Here is a 20,917-nt window from a genome sequence, read left to right as displayed (position 1 = left end):
TGCCCCCGATCTGCGCATGCCCAGAGCCGAGAGACACAAAACTCTTCTCCAGCCCGGGAGAGGCTCCAACGGCCCCGCGCGAGCCGCGCGCGTTCGGAGCCCTGCTTGTCCGCCCCCCGCTCAACGTCACTTCCGCTCTCGGGAGAGGGAGGAATTACATCTCCCAGACTGCACCGGGGGTGCTTCCGCCCTCTCTCGCTCAGGTACACTGAAATTGCGCATGCTCCGTGTGAGTCCCCGTGGGGGCGGGAGAATAGAGCTGTTGCTGCTTCCATGTGACCCGGGGGTTTGGGCTGAGCAGCTGCTGCTCCCCGGGTCTGTGCGGGGGGAGCCCGGCATTAACCCCTCCGTGCCCGGCCGGGGGGGCTTTCTCCAGCTGGGGCCGGGCAGGAAAGTGACTCTCCGCCCCGGGAACCTGGGCGAAGCCTCGGAGCTGCCTCAGCCCCAGGGGAGCTGCAGCAGGATCTGTCCACTTCCCCGCTGGGATTGGGGGGGCAGAGACTGGGGCCCCGGCGGGAAGGAGGGGGGGTGTCGGGCAGGGGGGAGAAGCCGGAGTTGCGGAGGGGGGAAGGTCAGTGGGACGCGGGGGGGGGGGGGGGGTTGAACTGTCTCTGTGCAGCAGGAAATCCCCGGGGGAGAAGTGGCGGGCGGGGGGAGGGGAGTTAATTGAGTCCTGTCCCTGCTTGTGCCACTTGCCTCCCACCCCCGATACAAATTCTCTCTAGTTCTTCCCCTTTCCTTTCTCAGTATCTCACACGTGGCTATAAAATCCGGGGAGATTCCCCTGTAATGAGCATCTCTCTCGTCTCCCCTGATTTTCCCCGGTCTCTCCATAATTCTCAAATGTCCATTTAAAATCTTCTCCAATGAGGGGGATTTCCCCACCCATTTTATCTGCAGCGATTTGTCCTTGTCTAGGTGGGAAATTGTTGCCCTGAGTCACTCCCTAAAACATGGCTGCCCCTGGGTGGGGATGGGATGAGATGAGATGCCTGTTCTCTGCCAGGGCGGGGAAGGGAGGAACACCTGTCCCCCACGGAGACTGCCCAGACCCCGGTTTCCTAATCCCACTTGTTGCCCCCTAATTACCAACACAGTTGCCCACAGCAATCACCTGCCCATCCCCGACAGCTGCCCCTTCCCTCACGCAGGGATCCTTCCAGCTCCCCCTCCTTCTCCCTTACCCTCTTAAATCAGCTCCTCAAAAGGCTCCCTGCTGCCCATGTGCATGGTGGGGAGGTGGCACGGGGGGAGACTATCACTTTCTGTTTATGTATCGGACAGTGGTATAAAATCCAGTCAAACAGTCCCCCTTTTCCAACTAGCAATATAAAATTCTCCTCTTATCAGGGAAAGTGATGGGGATTGTCATGAAACTGACTGAACAAACAGCCCCCCGTCATTTCTCCTCTCATTAGCAATTGCCAGGAGAAAATTCAGCCATGGGAGAGCAAATAACCAAGGAATGGGACTTTCGCAGCCAGAGGGGCAGGGAGAGAGGACGGGGAAGGAGAGACTGAAAGGGGCAGTGATAGAAATGAGTGGAGGGAGAGAGATTTCCTGCTCTCTAATCCACCCTGACACATATATTGCAGCATAGGCAGGGAGGGATAGCTCAGTGGTTTGAGCATTGAACCATCCAGGATTGTGGGTTCAATCCTTCAAGGGGCCAATTAGGGGAAAAAATTAGGGATTGGCCCTGTTTTGAGCAGAGGGTTGGACTAGGAGACCTCCTGAGGTCCCTCCAACCCTGATATTCTATGGGTCTATGATCCCTGGGCACAATCACTTTCCAGTGAACAAAATAAGGATCAGACAGAGGAAAAGCCAGTTTCTCACTCCATATTTCTGCTGCTGTGGGGTCAGTGTCCAAGAGAATCCCCCACAGGGAGTCCTTTGGTTCAGCTCTTTTCTAGCATTGTGTTCAGAGACTTTGTTATGGGATGGGGGGAGGGAGAAGGGAGGTTAAAAATCTCTCTGTGGGCTTAGCCTGGCAGTAGGGGCCAGGTCTACACTCTAATAAAGAGATCAAGCATTTTCCCAGCATGGCAGACTCTAGGATGTCTGTCTGCAGGGAAAGGGCCTGGAAGGATCGTGATGTGAAATGAACTAAAGCCTGTTCTGAAACCCCCACAATTACCCTTCTCACCCTCCCAGGCTGCAGAATGACATCCCTGTTTCGCTCCAGCTCATCCCATCCTCCCATGGGACAGGGGAGAAAAATGGCTGCAGTGGAGCAAGTTCAGGTAGGGATTATTGGGGGATTGCTGGTGGGTTCGTACTGGAGGGAGAAGGACACCAAATACACCAGAGATGGGAAGGTTTGCACAGTCTGATTTGGAGGTTGGAGTGGAGCAGGAAATTCACAGGGTGAGAGAGGGAGGAGGACAGGGTGTGGCAAACCTGCTGGGAGTTGTTTAATAAGTGGCCTAGATTCTAGGAACAGACCCATGAGGTTAGGAGGTGGAAATGCCCTCATTTCTGGAACAGAAAATAACCTACCTTCATGGAGCTAAAAAAGTGCAGCTTCTCACAATGAGGAGGGTGTTGGGCTTCCTTCCTGGACTCTGCTAGGGGCTCCATCTCCTGTATCAGTCTGTGGCTAGTAGGGGTGTGATGGATCTGCTGGGAGAGACAAGGGGCTCTCTCTTCATCCCCTTAACCTGGTGTTTCCAGGATGCTCTGAGCGGGCTGGGGGTGGGACTCTGTTGACTGCAATCTACCAGAGCTTCCATTTGGTTTGGAGTGTGAGTGAAGCAGCAGGTACTGAGTGTTGGGCTCTTGCTATTTCAGGGGCTGGTGACCTTTGAGGAGGTGTCTGTGTATTTCACCAGGGAAGAGTGGGCTCTGCTGGACCCCGCTCAGAGAACTCTTTATAGGGACGTCATGCAGGAGAACTATGAGAACGTGACCTCGCTGGGTAAGGGTTCCTGTCCCCTCAGTTCTTGGAAGGGGAAATGAAGAGTTAAGGTTCATGCCACCTCCACAATACCACCTCTACTCTGTCCTCTTTCAGCATCACCCCAATATGCCAGTGACATACACACTGCCAGAGACGCTCCCCTGCTGCAGAACACTTTGGGAACAGAGCACAGGAGCAGTATCACACAGTGTCAAATATCTCCTGTTTGCTCAAGTAAAACTGGGGGCTTAGGTCCAGCCTAACGAACAGAAGCTTCCTACCCCTGACCTTCTCTCAAACACTGAGCCTACTCCACCAGGACCAGAATGTGCTTGGGGTGTGGCAAACAAGTTGCTAGAGTCAGAGCTGCTGGTCCAGGGTTAATTATCACACAGACACTCAGTGTGTCCTTGAATGCTGGCTGGGAGTATCCAGCAGCAGAACATTGAATCTCACCCAGGATTACAGATGACACAACTCCTCATTGATCTGGATTGCACCCCAGCATGTGAAAATGGCCTAGGTTCGTAATGAAACTTCTTGAGACATGGATAGTCTTGCTCCCCCATCACCATGTGAAATAGCCACAATCTCTGTTCACTGCAGACTCCTTGGATTTTTGAGTTCCTCGTTCCTGAAGTCACAAGACCCCGATTCTTATTTTTCACACTCTGCTTTTCCAGGCTAATTAGAGGCTGTTGCTCCTGAATTATAGCTTCTAATTTCCCAGTGTTCTCCACACCCAGGGATTTTCCTACTCCCTCCCATTACACTGGACTCACTCGATTCCCTAGTACATAAAAACAGGCATACTAGGTCCATCCAGCCCTTTATACTGTCTTCAGACCGTGGCCAATGCCAGGTGCTCCAGAGGGAATGAACACAACAGGTAATTATCAAATGATCCATCACCTGTCATGCTTTGCCAGCTTCTACCAAGAAGAGGCTACAGATATCTTCCCTGCCCATCCTGGCTAATGGCCATTGATGGACCTATCCTCCATGAATTCATCATGTTCTTTTTTAGAACCCTGTTATACTCTTGGCCTTCACAACCTCCTCTGGCAAAGAGTTCCACAGGTTGACTGTGCACTGTGTGAAGAAACACTTCCTTTTGTTTGTTTTATACGTGCTGCCTATACATTTTGTTTTGGTGATTCCAAGTCCTTATGTTATGAGAAGGAATAAATAAATTCCTTATTTATTTTTTCCATGTCAGTCATGATTTTATAGACCTCTCCCCACTTCGTCTCTTTTCCAAGCTGAAAAGTCCCAGTCTTCTTAATCTCTCCTCATACAGAAGCTGTTCCATACCCCTACTCATTTTTTTGCCCTTTTCTAAACCCTTTTCAATTCCATGATATCTTCTTTGAGATGGGGCGACCACATCTGCATGCAGTATTTGAGATATGGGCATACAATGGATTCATATAGAGGCAATATGATATTTTCTGTCTTCTTATCTATCCCTTTCTTCATGATTCCCAACATTCTGTTCACTTTTTGACTGCCGCTACACATTGAGTGGATGTTTTCTAAGAACTATCCACAGTGAGTCCAAGATCCCTCTCTTGAGTGGAACCAGCTAATTTAGACCCCGTCATTTTATATGTATAGTTGGGATTATGTTTTCCAATGGGCTGCACTATGTATTATCCTGACATCTAGTACTGCTGAGATCCTGCATTCAGTAATATCCCTGCCCTTCCTGTTCCCTTTCTCCACTGAACCCCACCAGCCCATGCTTACTGTTCCCAGCTTCCCCAGGACTCTCTCATTGTCTCTGGACCTCTGTCAGCAAGAAGCAGTGCCAGGGAGACTTGCCCTCTCTCTGGAGACTTCGATTTCTGGGACACAGATTTAGTTTCTCGGTGTTTTAGGAACGTCTTTGAAACTGAGTGTCAGTGACATTAACCACAGTACAATCTGGACTGTTGAACAGCTGTGTCCCCTCAGTTCCCCAGGCTGGGGTGCCTTTTACACAGCTTTACTGTGAGAGCAGCCACTCCTGGGCAGTTAACACACAGTCTCCAGCATGTAACTCGCTCTCAGCTACACAGTATTGAGTGCTGCTAGTCAGCCACTCACGAATGACAGTACACCACAGGAGAATCCCAGAAAATTCTCTGGTCCCAGACTTCGCCCAGAAATGTTCATCTTGCACCATCCAGCACACTACTGAACAACACAAGCTCATATGAAGTCTGTCATTTAATCAGTGGAAAATGCCATGCACCAGCCTTGTTATCCCAAATGGAGTTTCCAACACACTTTCATCCAAACACACTGGTTAGATAGAACAATAAAATAAGATTGTTAAAATCTTTTTTTTTTTTTTGGTAGTTAAGTAATGAGGCATTCAAGTCAGAATTGTTTACAAAAGTAATGCAAGATAAAACACAAACTAATGTTTAACTTAACAAGCTAATGTTTCTCTCACCATATGCTGAGACAGGCTGGCTTTCCTTTCAGCCAGGACTCCCCCTAACCCGCCCTTGCTACCCAAGTTCAGTTCTTCAGGAGTTGTCATGAGCAGAGGGAAAGGGGGGAAAGAGAGTCTCAAGCATTTTCCTCACCTCTTTTTATAACTCAGTCCTTTGTACTAGAAACAACTTCAGTTCTCAGCTGAGTCATGTGACAGGCTGTCTGTTGTAGATATGAGCTTCCAGTGGTCCCTATGAAGGAATGTAAATGTCTTCTTCACACCTTCCCCCTCCAGAGAATGGCTATTTGACCAGCTGTTTGCCTTGCTGTCTCTGAGGAACTGCTCTGTGGGTGTTCCCCACAATTGTAACTTTTTCAGTAATATCATACAGTAAAATCTCATAACTTTACATACAGTGTTGCTACACATTGTAACAGGAGGATAATATTCAGTAGATTGTGTTTTCAAATGATACCTCAGAAGCTATACTATGTACAAAATTGGTCATAATTTTCTTGAAGGGTCTACATAGGGGTACAGACTGACACACTGTCTGTGTGTGTTCCCAGCAGATATGGGGGTATTTCAGTCCCTCATAAGCAGAGTGTTTTGCATCTTCAAGGACCTGGGGAGCTGGTCCTGGGAATTCACTGGTTTACAAAGTGTGACACTGTATGGAATTGAGGCACTTTATATTATTATTATTTTATTATTAATACCAATGAGATAAAATTACAATGAATCGTGCTAGATATGCCATGTAAAATGTTATGATTTTCCAAGTATGATAATTTTGTTTCTATGTTTGTATCACCTTTCTATTGTGAGTTATAGATATACTCTAAATATCTATATTTCTAGACTTGTGCAGTGTTTCCAGGTGACACCCCCAGACATATTGGTGTCAGCACTGCCTAGGCTGTTTGATGGCCCATTCAGGGTCATCAGCTGTACAATGAGCCCATGGAAAGGATCAAGGGCAGGGATGGGCTAACTTTTTGGCTCAAGGGCCACATTGGGGTTGCAAAACTGTATGGAGGGCCAGGTAGGGAAGGCTCCCAAAACTGCTTGGCCCCGCCCCCTCCAAATTCCTCCCGCCCTTCTCCCCTGACTGCCCACTCCCGAGACCAACCACCCTGACTGCCCTCCCAGGACCCCCCCCACACCCAGCCCCCCATGCTCCCTGTCCCCTGAATGCCCAGACCCCTATCCACCCACCCAGCCCCTGACAGACCCTCGGGACTCCCACGCCTATCCAACCACCCCGTCCCCTGACTGCTCCCTGGGACTCCCTGCCCCTTATCCAACCCCCCCAGCCTCTTACCATGCTGCTCAAAGCAGCATGTCTGGCAGCTGTGTGGCCCACGTGGAGCCAGACATGCTGCCCCACAGGAGCGCGCAGCGCCCCCCAGAGCACTACCTGCACAGTGGCCTGGCTGCAGGGAAGGGGGAACAGCAAGAGGGGGAGCTAGCCTCCCCGGCTGGGAGCTCAGGGGCCAGTCAGGACCGTCCTGCGGGCCGGATGTGTCCTGCGGCTGTAGTTTGCCCTCCCGTGATCAAGGGGATACACCTATTGAGTCAGCAAGACATGCAGGGGTATGCCTGTGTACTGAGAACTCCAAGGCTTTTCCATGCCCTGTGCTGTGAAGCTTGTGTTTGGGACACAGGAAGTACAAGCCACATGGCAAAAGGAATATACAGGGCAGCTGCATCATCTCCATTTTGTCTTCAATCCCTCTTCCTATATCTGGAGCAACTTCTCTACAAACTGAAGCCTTGAACAAAGGACTGGATGACCCATCCAAACTGTGGATGGGTTCCAGATGGACTTTCAAGACAGCAACTCACCAATACCACTAAGAACCCGATATATAGATTTTGGAATGTATATGACTGCTTTCCCATTTAACAACTCCCTTTTTCTTTCTAGCTTTCCTTTATAATAAACCTTTAGTTTTGATGCTAAAGGTGTAACAATGCTGATTCTGGTGGGACCCAACTGAAAGTGCCAATTCAGGACAAATTGCTTCAAGCGGGGCGGTTACAGCCCAAGGCTGGGGGTTTTCCACCTCTAAGGCAAACCAAACCAGCCAAACAGAGAGGACTTCGGTTTTACCACACTGGCTAACCACAAGTCATGCAAGCAATTCCAGTTTCCCAGTATCACCACCAGTGCCACTCGCTATGGGGACAAATGGTTATGAAAACCAATACCCCAGTAAAAGGTTCTTCTGATCCCAAAGGACCAAGCCCCAGACAAAGGTCAATATACAAATCAGATCTTACCCACAAATCATGCTGTTGCCAATCCTTTAGAATCTGAAACCTAAAGGTTTATTCATTAAAGGAAAAAGAGCTAGAATTGTTTAAATTGAATAAATTCCATACAATAATGGCAAAGTTCTTGGTTCATCAAGCAGGCTAGGCAGAGCTGATACCAACTTGTGTGGGATATCACCCAGAAGCATAGCATAATTTTGCAATACAGACCGTATATAGCCAATATTCATAACTTCAACTACAAAAACGATACACATATACAGATAGCATAATCATAACCAGCAAACCATAACCTTGTCCTACACACCTCAAATGCTAGCCTTTGTACAAATTTTGTTGCAAATCTATAACACTGGTTGCAACAGTGATTTACACGGTTACAGATCCTGTCAACAATGTCACAAAAGGATTAGCTGGCAGCAAGGTATTTTGGGTAAGGTCCAAACCTATAGTGGCCCAGTAATGTGGCTGACCCTTTGGGGTCAGAAGAACACTTTGTTTGTGAGAAGAGTTTTTAAATAACCTCTCACTGTATTGTACCTATGTGCTGATTGGGATTCAGAACTGGAATGCAATAAAGGGGGCTGTGTGATTTCTTTTTTCAGCTTCTCAATAGTAGTGTGGGGGATCAGAAGTAGTTTGTGACTGGTAGGTGAGTTTAACTTTAGTGTTAACCACCAATTTTGAGAGCATCAGCTCTCTCTTTTTTCAGCCTGACCTGACCTTGGCATTTTCAGTATGGACTGGCCCAGGCACACCAGGTCACACTAAACACTGAAGTTAAATTAATAGAATGTTTTTGATAAAGTCTTATTAAATCAACTGAATTCCTTTGTTTTCTTTCATCTAAGCAGCATTTCCAGTTTTAAAACCTGATGTGATCTCCCAGTTGGAACAAGGGGAAGAGTCATGGGTCCCAGACCTCCAGCGTTCAGAGGAAATAGAGCTCCTGAGAGCTCCCCGCACAGGTGAGGAAACATTAAACCAACTCATAATCTATAAGTGCCTGAAGGAAACATCTGGGATGCCCTACAAAGCCCTTGGAAGATCTCTGTTCATTATTGTCCCTAGCAGGGGTCGGCTCCTCAGGATAAATATAGCTTATGACTTCCTGTAAATCCTAGCAGACACCAGGCAGTAGCTTCCTCTCTTCCCCCTGTGAATTTGGATGGGATGTGAAGGCCAAGTTGATCCCCTTCTCTCTCCTGTTTGGGGGAGTTCAGTTTCTGATCTTTATTTGACCTCTCTCCAGCACTTGTTTTATTTTGCTCTTCCCCTTTCCATATCTGGTTGAGGTTTCTATCTCTATCACAGCAGGTGATGCAATGGTATGTGAGGAGCAAAATTCTCAGCAGGAAAATGTTGAGCAAGTGGATAAACACAGAGAATTATCGCAAAGATCGGAAAGGAATGTGTCCAGGAGTCATGAGCTGGGAAAATCCTGTGAGATTCAGCACAGACCAGAAAGAGAACAAGGAAGCCAGCCAGAGTTGAAAGTGGGTAAATGTATTTCCTGTCCAGGAACTCAGAAGGGCCTTAAGGAAACCACAATACAGCAAGAAATCCTCAGGAGAAAGAGAAAAAATACATTCACCGAGTGTGGGAAAAACTTACGTGACTATTCAGCCCTTATTAGTCATCAGAGAATCCACACAGGGGAGAGACCCTATGAATGCAGTGAGTGTGGAAAAAGCTTCACTCAAAGACCAGGTCTTTTTCAACATCAGAGAATCCACACAGGGGAGAGACCCTATGCATGCAGTGAGTGTGGAAAAAGCTTCACTCAAAGATCAGGTCTTTTTCAACATCAGAGAATCCACACAGGGGAGAGGCCCTATGAATGCAGTGATTGTGGAAAAAGCTTCACTCAAAGATCAGGTCTTTTTCAACATCAGAGAATCCACACAGGGGAGAGACCCTATGAATGCAGTGAGTGTGGAAAAAGCTTCACTCAAAGATCAAGTCTTTTTCAACACCAGAGAATTCACACAGGGGAGAGGCTCTATGAATGCAGTGAGTGTGGAAAAAGCTTCACTCAAAGATCAAGTCTTTTTCAACATCAGAGAATCCACACAGGGGAGAGACCCTATGAATGCAGTGAGTGTGGGAAAAACTTCAGTCACAGCTCACACCTTATTAGGCATCAGAGAATTCACACAGGGGAGAGGCTCTATGAATGCAGTGATTGTGGAAAAAAATTCACTCAAAGATCAGGTCTTTTTCAACATCGGAGAATCCACACAGGGGAGAGACCCTATGAATGCTGTGAGTGTGGGAAAAACTTCAATCACAGCTCACATCTTATTAGGCATCAGAGAATCCACACAGGGGAGAGACCCTATGAATGCAGTGAGTGTGGGAAAAACTTCACTCAAAGATCAGATCTTTTTCAACATCAGAGAATGCACTGAGTGTGGGAATACCTTCTCTTGGCACTCAGACCATGTTAGGGATCAGAGAACCTGCAAGGGAGATCAAAACCATAAAAACCTTTAGGGTTACCATTATTTTTTTTTCTTTAATACTTTTCCTGATTCCCACATAGTAACTTTTAAAGCTGTTTGACTGTTTGCAGCACCGTTATCCCTCAGTTTGTCCAGTTGATTGGCCCATTTTTGCCTTTTGCAGTTCTCCCTGTTTTGAGGTGGACAAATAGGTCTCTAATTCGAGTGTGCCCTTCCTATCGGGAACCAGGGAGCGTCATATTAATACCATTCCTCCTGTTTCAAAGTTATTGTTAGAATGTGACGTTATTAATATGAACTGGGACTGTATAGATCCGTGGTGTCCAATAGAAATTCGATGCTAGCCACACTTGTGGTTTTGAATTTTTATTAGCCACATTATAAAAAAGCCACATGCATTAGCCACAATTCAATAGCCTATTAGCCTATGTAATCTATTCCCTGTAGCGTGAGGCGTTCTGGTACAAAACCTCACTGCAAAGGTTGGGTTGGTAGAATGCGTGTGAGAAAGAGTGTATAAGAGAATATTGGCCCAGTATCGACTTTAATTTTTTGTATTTCAAATAAAACCTATTTTGCTTAGCTTCAAAGTCAATTTCTATTAAACGGAAAACTACTCAAGGAGACAGTTGTATAACTTTTTACCCATTTAGACTGTAAGGGTCACTGACTTCCCCACTTCTCTAATTTGCAACGGAAAGGCATGACATCTGTCATAGGATGTGTCCAGCAAGTAGGAAAGTTGCAATCGTCAACCATCAATATTAAGGAAAAGGCTGATTACTCTGTTTCCTTTCATATCAAAAATCCAGCTAGAGGCTGGTCTACACTGAAAAGCTATGTTGACATAGCCACATCTCTCAGGGGTGTGAAAAATCTACTCCACTGAGAGAAGTAGTTAATGTGAGCCCCAGTGTAGACAGTGTTAGGTTGTCAGAAGAATACTTCCAGTGTTTGAAGTGTAGACATAGCCTTAGACAGATTCATCCCTATGCGATTTTGACCCCTCTCCCTGTATGTGAGAAAGCTACTAGTACAGAGGGCTGAGCCAGCTGTCTGATCGCCTGGTTCCTCAACTGTAGCTACAGTTCTTAGTGTCCATGAATGCAAAGACTGAGCGAAATGGAGAGTTCCAACCATTGTCATTTTAGTATCTTATTGTTCCTCTCCCTCTTTTTTGTGCTGGCCTTTCTATGATCTCAGGGTATGACTGTATAGTTCAGTGCATGTGTGACAAAAGCTCATTGGTGCCAATTCCCATTCTCTGAGGGCCAATCATGCTCTCGTGTAGCCTACTGGTTCATATGGGTAACTTTGAAGCAGGGCCAGATTCTATGTGTAGGGCAGAGAGAGTGCATGCCTTGGACTCAGATACAATCAGCCTTCTCCCCTGCATTGGGTGGGGGGTACTGCAGTCCCCTGCCGGAAAGTAATGGTGGTGGGGGGTGCTGTGAGTAGCTCAACACCTGACCCTGGGGGCAAAAGTGGGGTGGGAAGTTCCAGGTGTTTCTAGGATCTGCTATTTCCACCTGCCTGTAAAGTCCAGCTTTCCCCAGCATATTCATTGCGGTGCAATTGGGTCATTGTTTCCATGGCTGTACAGGAAAGAATTACTCCCAGTTTCCCTTCTGTCTGCAGCATGATTAGCCTCGGTCAGTGGTTAATGAGGTGGATCTAGTTGTAGATTGTTATTCATTCCCCACCTAGACAATTTAGACAGTCCCTTTCCCATGCAGATCTCCAGCACCTCAGTGTTCCTGGTAGCAGAGGTTGGGTTTTCCCTGAGGCCCTGAGATTTTCAGAGTTCTTCTCCCTCAACCTGAAGTGAACTCAGCCTTTTTTCCCCATCCCACACATTCCATGAAATAACAACAGCATAAAGAAAGAGCGGAGGGAACATCTCACTGCCAGGGCTGGATGTGCCCAGGGCCCCCTGCTTGTCCATTGTCTCCATTGCATAAGAGGAAGGTTCCATGGAATTTGACACCTGCTTAGCACAAGGGACAGAGAAAGATCTTGCTGTTCCTGTGTCTGTGCAAAGAAAATTATGCTTCATTTTAAAAGAGAGGTGAGAAATGGCCCCTTGGTGGGACAATATCCTCAGGATTAAGAGCAAAGACTCAGGCTGAGAACCAATTTAACTCCACTCATCTGGGGTTTAAAAAATTGTCTTCCTTGGAGAGATTGCAAACTTGTGACATTAATCCAGATTCTGGGGGTTCGGGCTGCTTTAACTCTTGGCAAAAACATGAACTGGATTCCAAGAAGGGAGAGAGGAGAAGCCTGAAGTTGCCTTTGGTCCAAGTCTGGTGTCTCCTGGATGGTGGGAAATGTGCTTTGCAGCTGCCAGGGGATAGCGGGCAACTGCTGACATATCAGGGCTGAGATGTAGCAGGGACTTTATCATACAGGCTCCATCCTACTTCTCAGAGCCCGCAGGAGAGAATCTAGAGAAGAGTGAGTCATTTCTCATCTACATTCTCAGGAGAAGCCAGGAGCTGTCCTTGAACAGACACCCAGGAGAGTAACCACGGTAATTCTGCAGAGACATCTGATTACCAGGAGATCCAGATAGAGAGAGTGCTGGGGGATCTGCAGTTTTTGCAGTGGTGAGAAGGGCCAGGCCAGTGGGGCTGTCTCCGGAGTCGCAGGTGGCTTTGCCAGTGGGGAGGCTCTAGGTCACTTGTTGCAGGTAGGGTGGGGCATTAGGGATTACAGGGTGTGAGGTTGGTTAACGTGGAACTGCACAAAAAGCCTTCCCCTTTGCTCCAGCTAAAGGCCCTACTTTTGGCCTGTCCCCATTTCATGAAAATCTCCATCTCTACCCTGGCTCTCAGGAACCCCCTCTCTCCCATGGGTATTTTCACGGTTTCTTCCTTTTATCATGGTCTCGTTCAAATATTTTTCCCATGGAAATGATCAAGTACATTTAAAATGAGAAAAACAATCAAACAACACATGTATCTCTTCACCAGACATAGTGTTGTGTCTGAATTTTTCTAATGAAAAGTCTAGGCAGGCAGAGTCACCCCTACGTTTATTTCACATCAGGCCCAGGACTTGCACCCAGCAGTTCTTGGGGAGTCCCTCAATTGGGGTATTCCAAGCACAGTTCTTCTGCCCTCGATTCACACAACAAGGATAACAACACTTTATTACTCCTGCCCCAATAACAAGGAGACTGGGAATCCAACACCAGTCAAAAGTGATCATTTCAGCAAGCAATCCCATCATGCTGAGCACCTAGACAGGGTGTGTGTGCCCATGCAAATGAATCAGCTCCAGAAGTGCTCTTCCACAGCTCATCACTAGATTATCTGGGGAGAGCTCATTCCGATCCGGCTTACATATTTAATATAGAAATTTCCAACATACTGTAAAATCCACATGCAGACACACACATGAAACCTTGCAAGAAAAGCTTCCTTAGGGGGTCTGAAGCACCTGCTGCTGGAGGGAAGGAGCAAGTCGTGGGTTGGGATTGAGGAGCAGCGTAAGGAGGCACTGGGAATAGGAGGGGGCTGTGAGTTGGGACAGAGGAGAAGGGTGAAGAGGAGTAGACTCCGGTTGGGAGTGAGGAGCAGTGTACCTAGGAGAAGACTGGGTTGGGATTGAGGGGCACTGGGAATAGAGGGGACGTGGGTTTGGGCTGAAGAGCATCCTTGTTTAGGGATCCAGCAGGACAGGGGAAGGCAGCAGGTGATTCTCATTCCTCAGGGATATTTTGTGTGTGTGTGTGTGCAAGGGGAACGTGCTATATGCCCAGAGACCTCTATTCTTCCAGCCTGTGAGGAGAGAGAGGATGTCAGGAAGTTGCCCCTTCAAGCACACTTGCAAAAGGCCCTTCTTAGGAAAGGCGAAATCCTGAAGAAGAAAAAGTAACATCAAAGAGACAAAACGAACAGGAGTACTTGTGGCGCCTTAGCGACTAACAAATTTATTTGAGCATAAGCTTTCGTGAGCTTCAGCCCACTTGTCGGATGCATAGAATGGAACACACAGAAAGTCCAGTCCCCTGCCCTCATGGCAGGACCAAATACTGTATAGACTATCCCTGATAGACATTTATCTGACCTACTCTTAAATATCTCCAGAGATGGAGATTCCACAACCTCCCTAGGCAATCAGTTGAGATGAGCTATCATCAGCAGGAGAGAGAAAAAAACCTTTGAAGTGATAATCGAGATGACCCATAGAAGGTGTGAGGATATTTTAACATGGGGAAATAGATTCAATTAGTGTAATGACCCAACCATTCCCAGTCTCTGTTCAAACCCAAATTAATTGTATCTAATTTGCATATTAATTCAAGTTCAGCAGTCCCTCTTTGAAGTCTGTTTTTGAAGTTTTTCTTGTTGCAAAATTGCCACCTTCAGGACGGTCACTGAGTGGTTAGAGAGGTTGAAGTGTTCTCCCACTGGTTTTTTAATGTTATGATTCCTGATGTCAGATTTGTGTCCATTCTTTTGCGTAGAGACTGTCTGGTCAAAAGAGACAGATATCTAAGATCTTGGTAAATAGTTCATCACATGACCAGGGACTTGAACCCTGGACCCTCAGGTTAAAAGTCTGATAGGCTACCGACTGAGCTAGCCAGGTCATGGAAAAAAGGCAAATTGGTGCATAGGAGAAACTGGTCAAGAAAAAGAGTTCAGGAAACTATAGGGGAAACCTGCCGCTCTCTTTCCAACCCTAGCCTGGCCTGGTATTAGTGATGGTTAAGAAGAGGGGGAAGTATCTGCACCTACCAGCCTTTTATAGCTGTACAAGAATCAGGCACAATACAGAGGTACCCATCTGCAAGTGCCAAATGGTTGGATTGGCTAATGCAACCTGTAGAAATCCATGTTACACTGGGATATAAAGTCAAGTGTACATCATCATCCCAAAGGGATAAATATAGGAAGGTTCAAAATTGACTAAGTAATTACATACAAATATCATTGGCTATTCATGCTCATTAGTGTCACTGTGGAGTGAGCTTTCTTCTTCTCTACCTCCCTTCTAGAACACCAGAAGTACCTTGATCATCTATGTGGTTCCTTCAGATGCCTGCTTAAATTTCAGGATGCTGGGAAGGTGTTTGGAGACTGTTTGAAAATCAAAGCTCAGTCCAGTAACTAATAGAAAATGAGGGCATGCTCCCACTATGCACCTTAAATCCCAGACTTTATACCTTTTTATATAAATAGACCCGTGCAAATAATTTAATTTTTTCCTTGCTATCTAGCCAAACCAAAATTATAGCAACATTAATATTTCAGGTTGACTCAAAATGAATTTTTTAGAGAAAGTTGACTGAAAAAGGCTAGTATGAGTGGTAAATGATCACATCCCTACTAGTCTAATGGTTACAATTCAGTGCTTTGGCTGTTGTATCCTATGTTCAATTCTGGGTCAGTAAAAAACACTTTTCTTCAACACATATTGAACAAATCAAACATTTCTAGAGCCTTAGAGCAGAAATTAGGCATGTTCCCACTGTGGCCATTTGTACAAACAGCTGTGCAAATCATTTGTTGTTTTGCTTGCTATCTAACCAAACCAATAAAACAATAATAATAATAATAATTAATTAATAATTCAGGTAGACTCCAGATTAATTTTTTTCAGTTTTCTTGTTGAAACAAAACAAAAAAAAATCATTTTTGGTCAAACCAAAATATTTCCGTACATAAAATATTCATCCAGAAAACATTTCACCCAGGTTTATAGACAAGTCTTCGGAATTAACCATCTGGAGAGAAGGATGGTTAGCCTCTTAATTGTGGGTTAGTGGCACCTCTATTTCTAGCCCTCCATCCAAAAGCCCCCAGAGATGTGTTTGTTTCCCATTGCATAGAAAGCAAAAATTAATTACATTGAAACCTAAACCTGTGATTCACAATACAACATTGTAATTGTAAATAAAGGAGAAAATTGCTCCTGAGTTCAAAAGAAGGAAGATTTTCTCATCAGCTTCTAGCAAATGCTCAAAGTTCTGATAGTTCTGGGAACTTCCAGGGATATCGGCCAGAATTTTCACAAGATCTGGCACTGGCACCCACCTCTAGAGCCACATTTTCAAAAGGTCTCAACACATGGAGTGCTGAGCTACTTTGAAAAAAAGCTGGCACAGATTGTGGGTTCTTGACTATATAGTTCACAGTGCAGGAGTTTGAGGTTCACCATTACTTTCTCATAAAGCTGAATGTCTGGATTCTGCTTCAGTCCTGGTGTACATCTTTTCTTCACATAAGTCAGTGGTGAGACTACAACACCTCACTCAAGGGTCTCCAGGAAACCTGTAAATTTCACTGAGGGTAATTGTGTATAAAAGTGAACTATGCTGAAGAAGGGCCCTAGAATTTGAAAGAAATATGTCATGTTGGCCTCCCCGAACAGCTCATAATACTAGAGAAAACATGGAGTGTTAAAAGCGCTCTTTTGTGGTGTATGAGTGATCTAAGGCACCAGACATAGAACTTTATTATCTCCTCACTTGGGTGTTCTGGTCTCTGGATGGAGGTTTGGGTTCAAATCCCACATCTAAAAAGTGAAATTCTTTCAACCCCCAGCAGAGTGTGTGTAGATGTGGGATCGTTTCAACTCAAGAACTAGCACTAAAAGATAATAAACTTACCACTGAAGTGAAAAATGCAACGAGGTGGTGGATTATGGGATTTGCAGAAACAGGCTGGGAAAAATCAGCCAAATAAACATGACTGCACCAAACTTCCCATTTGTGATATTTGTTGCCAGATTTCTATTGCATTAATAGCCAGAGTCACTTAAAAACTAGCCCAAAAGTAGCCCAGTCTGGTAATTGAACCAAAGATGTTTTATTAACCCATTGATCTATATCTTTGAAAAGTATCACTATCTAGAGTATCATTAGATGGTGGATGTTAGCAGCTTTGCCATTTTCTTTTTGCAACAGGCACCTGCCCAACTCCAGTATTGTTTTCAGTCACATACCAATGAAACGTACTTTCCAAACTAGTCCATTCCTCGCCGTATTCAATCAAGGACCAGAATGTTAGAATGAGGCAGAGTACTGTAAAAGTATCACAATAAGAATCAATTGAAAACTTGCGTAATCAAAGCTGAGATGGAGACACAGCCTATTGTACAGCTGGTGAGATCACAGGGACATCCCCCCGCTAGTGCTGGCTCTGAAATAACAGCAGAAGCAGATCAAAGAGAATGAGCCCATGTAGGAGCTATGGGCAGCTGTCTTCTCAGTGCATCACTCACCTGGGAGGTGTTACACAAAACACAGCACTTCCCCTTGCAAGAGACACCCGCCCCCGCCCCAGGTCACTGTACTTTCCATGGGGCTGTTTGTGCTGAGGGACGTTGATCTCTCTGGCCAGTTCAGGGTGATTCCTAAAGAGCCATTTGAGGAGCAGGAGTCATCCCAATGGAAATCTCTTCAGCTCTTTCTCGGTGCCATCTCCTTAGCCCTGGCTTTGGGCGCTTTGGCTGCGGCTTTAGCCTTTTTCTCTCCCTTCTTGATTTTAGGTGGGATCTTGGCCATCGTCTGGGTCTTGGCAGCTTAGACCGTTTGAGGGCTTTTCCCTGCGTTTTTTGGTCCTGCTGCAGACACCAGCTTCTAACGACTATTCCTGGACACGGGATGGTGGCATTTCCGGGGATCCTGGCAGCTCTAGCCAGCTTCTAGGTGACTATTTTCCTTCTCAAAGCCACTGGCTTCTTCTCATGCCTTGTCCTGTGGGCCCAGATGTTGCCTGAATGTGAAGGAGCCAAGTTGCTGGTGACCTTTCCCTCACCAAGATGTCTTTGCTCATCGGAGTCCTGACCCCCAACTGGATGTGGTTCTTTTTTTCTACACAGCACAGCCCCTGGAGAACAGGGATCTGCAAATGTGCATTCATGGTATACCTTTGTTTAATTGATGAAAGCATAAACTAGACACTTAGAGGATTGGAACTGATTTTAGCTGACGGACAGGTTAGCTAGGTTTATTTCCATTTACACAGGAAAATGTTGAGTGTTAAAATTCATTCCAAGTATCCTTATCCAGTGGAACTCATGAGCATACTGGAAATGGGTATGAAAATGTTTTCATTTAAGAAAAAGGCTTCTAAGGGGGTACTTGGATTTGAAGCAAGGACCACTTGACCCGCAGTTGAACGTTCTATCACTGTGCTATATCCCCATGACAATATTATGTTGCAGTCTGTGATCTTAAGGACCTTGAAGGACAGACCCTGCTTCAGAGAGCTTCTGTTCCATTCCCAGACCATGGGTGGTTTTGAAAATGGGGTTTGATTAAACTTTATATATGCAGGTAAACAGCACAGCTTGCATACCCACAGTCATGGTTTCTCCCTCTGATGTATTTACTACCTCTGAGGGCGGTGGATTAACTACACAGATGGGACAGCTCTCTCCCACCAGCGTAGAGCATCTTCATTAACATACTGCAGCAGCATCAGTGCAGCTGTGCCACTGCAGCATTTTGAATGTAGACTTGCCTAAGAGTAAGACCAGAAGTCCAGACTGGCTCCATTTGGCACCTTGGATGGTAAGACACCACATGGACTGCTGTGTAGTTCTGTAAGTGTGTCCATGGCTGAACAGCAAGAATTCCTGCCCATTTCCCTTCTGGCTGCAGCATGATTAGAGTGTGTTTGTGGTTAATGATGATGCTGTAGATTGTTCCTTCCCTGCCTGGAAAATTCAGACAGTCCCTTTTCCCAACGTATCTTCAGCACCTCTGCTATTCCAATAGCAGGTTTTCTCTGGGACACTGAGATTTTTGGGGAAGTTGTTGGTGCTTTTCTTTCCTCACACTGAAGTAAACTCAATTTTTTATTCCATCCTTGATGATTCATGGAATAACAACATCAGCATGAAGAAAGAGAAGAGCCAATATCTCACTGTCAGGGGCGAAGGTGGCCATGTCCCCTCTGTCTGACAATTGCCCTTGCAGGAGACAAGGTTTCAGTGGAATTGAGTGCCCTGGCTCAGAAAAGAGGGACAGAAAGATTTTGCTGTTTACGGATCTGTGCAAAGGAAATTGTGTCTGTGTGAAAATGAGGAGGGAAATAAAACGCCCACATGGTGGCGCCTAAGGCATAAGGGAACCCTATAGGATTGGAGTAGGATAAGTTCTCAAGCAGCATGTTTCTTAGTTTGCCCATTTGTCAATTTTGATTATTATCGATGGAAATATTTTGTCATTGTGTTGTGTGTTTTCAGAGAAATTGACATTCACCAGCAAATATGTAATTCTTCCAAAGCTGCAATTGGCGAGCTTAGAAGGACCCATTTGCTCTCCCTAGACCCCATGCCAGGCCTGTGCTCTCCACTTCCCACACTGCTGGGATCCTTCCTTGATCTCCCCCCAGGCCTCTGGGATCTCCCCCTACAACACTGTCCATCTCCCCTGCTGACAGGATCTCTCCCAGTTCCTTTCACGGCCTGCTTCCCCTCTGAGCAAAACTCTGCACTGTTCCCACACTGGGAGTTGAACCCAGACTACTTGGGTGAAAACCAGGAATCCTGACCACTAGACCCCATGGGACACATACTAGTGGGCCCCTCCAAGCCAATCCCTTATGAGAGCAGCAGTGCCACCCAGCAGGGACTGGCACAGGGCTGCATTAACCTTTGAGGAACTAAAGTTTTCCTTCTATCCATTCCCAGTGCCTGTGATCCGGAAACAGAGATCAGGGCTCCCAGGTGCTGCACAGACCATGACTGAGATCGGGACCCTCTATTGTGCTAGGTGCTGTACAAATCCTGGCCAACACTGGGACACTCATGGGGTTCCCCTCAATTTCCCTGAGCCTCTGCTGCCCAACTTCTTCTGACTCAGGCTGAATTCCCTCTCAGCCTGGGACCAATCTCCCCAATTCAAAGTCTTTCTCTTCTGGACAATATTCCAGGTGTTGACATGGGGGAGGTGAGAGACCAGGCGGTGGTGTCACCAACCTTCATTTATATTTTCTCTCCAGATGCTAGAAAGACACACTGGCTAAGGTGTCTCTCTAGTAAACAGGAGATCCTGGGTTCAACTCCCAGTGGTGCCTTAGTCTATGTTGTTTGTCTCCTCTATGCATCATTTCCAATGTCTTTCTTAGAAACGGAAGAGACCTGTGTCGGCAATCCAAATAATTGCTTGTTAAAGAGAAGGCTTCTTTGCAGAGGAGAATTGGAAAGAATCAAATCAGCAGCCTGGAGTTGATGAAAAGGCTATTGTGTTGGGAAGGAGGTTGTCTTGGCAGTAATTGCTGTGATATGAGAGCCTGTGTCTTTTTTCTTTTTTTCTTTGTTGTTAATTAAAATATCGGATCCAGTAGAAAATACCGTTATACAAAGCAACATGAAATCACAGACAGAAGTGTAATTAAAAATACAAAGGAAAAAAAAAAAAGGAATTGCTAGTAATGCACACTTACCGGGCCAATCCTGTGCACTGAGTACCTGTTAAGGGCCCTCTGTGCTTAAGAGAAACCTGGAGGAACTCATACAGTCCCTGAACATGAAACTCAACTGTTGCCAGTTGAAAACCCCTTCTTACCTAGCAACAAAGACCAGCAAGAGGAAATCAAGGCCCAACCTGGTCCCAGAGCCCAGCTCACGCCCACCTCCACTCTGCTACTGACTCACATTTTTCCCACCACGGCCAGCTCAAGGGGCTCAAGGGACAGCCCTGTCATATGCCTGCGTGCACAGGGATTTTGTTGTCCAGCCAACCATTCACCAACAGGCAGACTGAGGCCTGTTAGTACAGCACCTGCAGCCATCTGATAAAGTCCCCAGGGAACTCCATAGTGTTTGAACACTCACCAGAAATAGTTTAGGTTGACTCAGTTAAAAGCCTTGGATTGATCC

The 20,917-nt window shown here is 46.2% G+C and overlaps 1 protein-coding gene across 1 annotated transcript; it reads left to right on the top strand.

Annotated features, from left to right (window-relative positions):
- Positions 1-16: 16 nt before the first annotated feature.
- On the top strand, positions 17-10,100 carry LOC128823026 (zinc finger protein 154-like). Its single transcript, XM_054005038.1, has 5 exons — positions 17-203; positions 2,158-2,246; positions 2,794-2,920; positions 8,462-8,575; positions 8,922-10,100. Exons 1-5 carry the CDS (start codon positions 17-19, stop codon positions 10,016-10,018), a joined length of 1,614 nt encoding a protein of 537 aa, XP_053861013.1. The 3' UTR covers positions 10,019-10,100.
- Positions 10,101-20,917: the final 10,817 nt, after the last annotated feature.

This window comes from Malaclemys terrapin, chromosome 15, assembly GCF_027887155.1.
Source record: "Malaclemys terrapin pileata isolate rMalTer1 chromosome 15, rMalTer1.hap1, whole genome shotgun sequence".
Classification (NCBI taxonomy): domain Eukaryota; kingdom Metazoa; phylum Chordata; order Testudines; family Emydidae; genus Malaclemys; species Malaclemys terrapin.
The sequence above is the reverse complement of the archived record's forward strand: the minus strand, read 5'-3'. Positions and strand labels throughout refer to the sequence as shown.

Bases quoted from the DNA above. Each gene is read 5' to 3' on its own strand.
- LOC128823026 (XM_054005038.1), top strand. From the start codon at position 17: ATGCCCAGAGCCGAGAGACACAAAACTCTTCTCCAGCCCGGGAGAGGC. The intron at 2,247-2,793 runs GTAGGGATTATT...TTGCTATTTCAG, and splicing joins CTGCAGTGGAGCAAGTTCAG to GGGCTGGTGACCTTTGAGGA. The intron at 2,921-8,461 runs GTAAGGGTTCCT...TCATCTAAGCAG, and splicing joins TGAGAACGTGACCTCGCTGG to CATTTCCAGTTTTAAAACCT.